General features: G+C 50.4%; 1 protein-coding gene across 1 annotated transcript; it reads right to left on the bottom strand.

The window, feature by feature from the left end:
* Positions 1-2540: 2540 nt before the first annotated feature.
* LOC107299536 (GTPase IMAP family member 7-like) lies at positions 2541-3350 on the bottom strand. The gene is made up of 2 exons (XM_015828897.2): positions 3301-3350; positions 2541-3176 (listed from the first exon to the last, which is right to left on the bottom strand). Exons 1-2 carry the CDS (start codon positions 3341-3343, stop codon positions 2554-2556), a joined length of 666 nt encoding a protein of 221 aa, XP_015684383.2. The 5' UTR covers positions 3344-3350; the 3' UTR covers positions 2541-2553.
* Between the last annotated feature and the right edge of the window lie 551 nt (positions 3351-3901).

The following is a 3901-nucleotide window of genomic DNA, read 5'->3' as shown; positions in this document are numbered from 1 at the left end:
GAAACTTTTGGTTTCCAGCAACATTAGTGAGTCAAAGAAATTCTTCATGCTCTCGGTGCTCATTTTCCAGTATATTTCAGCAGCAGCATTATGGCTTCCTCCACCTTCTCCGTGAGTAAAGAGGGATGAATGGTTGAATCTGAAGTGCAGAGGGGTTCCCGACTCGTCCCGATCACAAGGCAGGTCAGCCTCCTTGAGGGCCTCCAGGACAGGTGGGGTTCCCCCATCTGCAAAGGTGATCAGGAGCTGGATGTTATCCTTGACGTCTTTTCCCAACAGGGAGAGCATGGAATCAAGGATGCATTTCTGGGTATGAATTGAATGGGCAAGGAAGGCCTGTGCCACCAAGCAGATGGCATCAATGTGGTCAATGGGCCCTGGGGTGGAGAAAAACTCTCGGAGCTGCTCCTTAAACAGTTTGTCTTGCTCTGCGTCTCTTGTGCCTCCAAATCCTGGAGTGTCAATGATTGTGAGAGAATAGGGAATCCAGAACCCCTCCTGATGGTGCACCACATAGACAGTGACTTCAGACGTCCTGCTTCCAGCTTCGCTTCTCTGGGTGGTTTCATGCATCAGTTTGAATCTGAAATTATCTCCCCACTGGACACCCAGAATATAATTGATCATCCCGTTGATCAGTGTGGTTTTCCCAGACGATGTTGCTCCCATCACCAGGATCACTTTGTTGGCCACTTCTGGGTTCTCCTTTCCAAGCTGGTATATGAGACAGGAGGTGGAGGCGTCTGAGGGGACTTTCTCCAGAGGAAGGGCGAACACTAACGGATGTCTCTTCTCCACCAGGGAACTTTCCTGAAGGAACTGGCGGGCTATGTTTCTTGCATCTTCTTCCTCCAGTGATGTGGAGACTTCCACCTCCTCACTGGGGACACCCAGAGCTCCATTGTNGACATACCCAATTCCAGCAGCCTTTCCTTATATGCTTTGGCCTCCAGTCCCCTAATCATCTTTGTTGCTCTTCTCTGTATTCTTTCTAGAGTCTCAACATCTTTTTTACATTGTGGTGACCAACACTGGATGCAGTATTCCAAGTGTGGCCTTACTAAGGCATTGTAAAGTGGTATTAATACTTCACATGATCTTGATTTTATCCCTCTGTTAATGCAGCCCAGCATTAAGCATTAAGGAATAGCATATGCTAGGGCCTGGTTGGATGAACTTAAGGAAGCCCAACAAGGTACTGTTTCATCTACCACAATGATAGACAACCCAAACCCCAACAGTCCCTGCTCTAGGAAGCTGCTGGTCATATAGGACAAATACGAACGTCCTGCTGCAAATTTGGCTGCTGGACATGTGTCCTTTCTCTTGCTTGACCAGGAGACCAGAAGCAAGTCGGTGAGGAGAAGCATCTGGAGGGGAGCTGACGGACACTAAGAGATGGGAAGGACCCAGCAGGAGCCTGATTTCCACAGACCCCCTTCCTGGACTCAGTGTGAAAAGCTACGGGGGATACCCTGCGTTCTGTCCCGTCCCTCGAGTAAAATCTGACATGAATTCCATGTCCTCCTCTCTCCAGGACGATTGGACAACATCCCTCTTCCCCTCTGCCTTTGGATCACATTGCAGACAGAGCTGGTTCGGCTGAGCTTCATTGGTCCCCCTGACACACACATAAACACACACACACAAGACACAGACACTTTTGTAAGGAAAGAGGAGATTTAATAAGAAGGTCTCTGATTGAAACAGTCATGACAGCCCTAGTGAGTCCAGGTGTTGCCTCTGGAAGGTGGTGTAGAGCAGCGCCCCCCAACCTTTTGTACACCAGGGACCAGTTCCGTGGAAGGCGGTTTTTCCATGGAGCAGGGGGCCCTGGTTTCACATGCTGCCTGGATCCCACCCATGCAGGAATGGGGCTTTGGCCACTTGCGCAGCCCAGTTCCTGGTGGGCCATCGATCGGTATCAGTCCACAGCCCACGAGTTGGGGACCCCTGATGTAGAGAAGTACAGACTCAGCCTTGCGGAAAATATGTGGCAGCTGTTAGGAAAAGACAAATCCACTCCAGGAAAACAGGAAGTGGTGAGAAAGAAGCTCAAGGCTGCCCTGGCTTGATGCTCTTTGGTGCCAGAAGGAGTGAAGGGGAGATGCTCTCCAGATTCTCCTGCGATAATCTCTCCCAGTAAAGTTGAGCTCTAACATTTCTTGTGTTGTTGGCTTCCCGGCCTGGTCTACCTCGAAGGACAGACAGGTGGGAAGCCCCAAAGAGCTGGTCCTTCCTAAGGGACATGGGTCCAGGATGGGAGAGAATTAGGCTGTGGGACCTACTGATACTAGGAAGGGTGGGCAGGATCTTTCCGTGCCCTTGAAGAAAGTCCTGTCATCCAAGGGGAGGAAGCGGGTTCTCGAGAGAAGGAATTGGTTGAGTGGAACTCAGCCGCGAATCTCTGGCTTGGGGTCTTCAGAGGTCACATGGCAAAGGCTGGATTAGAACACAGAATGGAAGGGCTGTGACCTTTGGCAGAGTTGCCACCTTGGGAGCCGAGGCTCAATTAAAGAGACTTTCTGACCTCTGTTGGAAAGGGAGAAAAAATCAGAACTTGCGTCTTTTGTTGATGTTCATCATCTCTTCCGTGTAATAAGGAACGTCTCTGTTCATTTCCACCAGACGATCAATCATGGTCATCAGTTCGGCCACTTGAGCCTCTCGTTCCGCCCCTTCGGCCTTGTTGTTGAAAGCCAGGAACCGGTTCCCACATCTAGCAACATATTTCTTGTTTCCATAATGGGCAGATATGAAATTTTCAATAGATTTACCTTCCAGGTCATCTTTGCGGGTGAACAAAAGAATGATGTAATTTTTGGCTTGAAAGCCAAAAATCTCTTTGATCAGCTGAGCCTCCTCCTCCTCCTCCTGGCTGAAACGACCAATACGTATCACATGCAGAATGACGTGGGGACCCGGGGAGCAAAACTTCACGCAGTTTCTCACTTCTGCAGCAATATCCTTCTGTGGATGACAGGTATTGAAAAAGCCAGGCGTATCAACAACCACAACCTTCCTGCTGTTCAGCTGTGTGTCCTCCTTTTGACATACTTTTGTTACTGATTTATATGACATCGAACTTTGAAAGACGTTGCTTCCCAGAATTGTGTTTCCCGTTGCACTTTTCCCACTTCCGGTTTTGCCCACAAGGACGATCCTCTGTTCGGGTCCTACAACAAAAGGCGAGAGGAGAGAAGAAGGGGACTGGTCAGCAGTGTACAACCGTCGTAGCCTGTCCCCCCACCCAGAACAGTAGCGTCCGCCCCACCTGAACCCCAGGACCCAAGACTTTACCTCGGATGCTTCCAGCCATTTCCAGACGAGTCGCACAGCACATAACGTGAGATTTCTGCATGAAAAGCAAAACAGAATCAGCCAACGGAGAGGCTGCCTTGCTCAGAGGTTGCCAGGAACTCTCTTCCCCCAGAAGTCAAACAAGAGTTGGAGGGGGATTAAAAAAAGGACCACCCCCTCCTCAGTGCTCTTGAGGCTGATCTTGCCCTCTAGCAACCTTGCCAGACTCAAGCAGCTCTGATTCTTCTCCACCCCCAACACAGCTGACTTGGATCAGACCTGCCCCCCTCCAGCAGGTTGCCCCTGAGTCATCCTCCCACTCCGCTCCATTCCCTTCTATGACATCCCACAGGATGGACCTCACACTTGTAATAGCTCCCTCCATTCTCCAAAACGAGGACCATCTCCATCAGCTCAGAGACCAGCCTCTCCCGCTCGGCTCCCGTTGCCTCATGCCTCGTGGCTAACTCACTTTGCAAACCTTGTTCACCACCGGATGACAAAAACTAGGGAGGGGGGAAGGGGATGATGGGTAGCTGAGAGGGATATGAGGAATTTATGTGCACCGGCTGTGGCCTGAGAAAGTTTCCACCACCTCAAG

The sequence above is a fragment of the Protobothrops mucrosquamatus genome, unplaced genomic scaffold, assembly GCF_001527695.2.
Source record: "Protobothrops mucrosquamatus isolate PMUCROS unplaced genomic scaffold, P.Mucros_1.0 scaffold5078, whole genome shotgun sequence".
Classification (NCBI taxonomy): Eukaryota; Metazoa; Chordata; class Lepidosauria; order Squamata; family Viperidae; genus Protobothrops; species Protobothrops mucrosquamatus.
This window is presented reverse-complemented; position numbering and strand designations above follow the sequence as displayed.

What these genes read in the sequence shown, in the direction of transcription:
- LOC107299536 (XM_015828897.2), bottom strand. Translation starts at nt 3,343, where the DNA reads ATGTGCTGTGCGACTCGTCTGGAAATGGCTGGAAGCATCCGAG. An exon ending in AATGGCTGGAAGCATCCGAG is followed by an intron (nt 3,177 to 3,300) that starts GTAAAGTCTTGG and finishes CTTTTGTTGTAG; the next exon opens with GACCCGAACAGAGGATCGTC.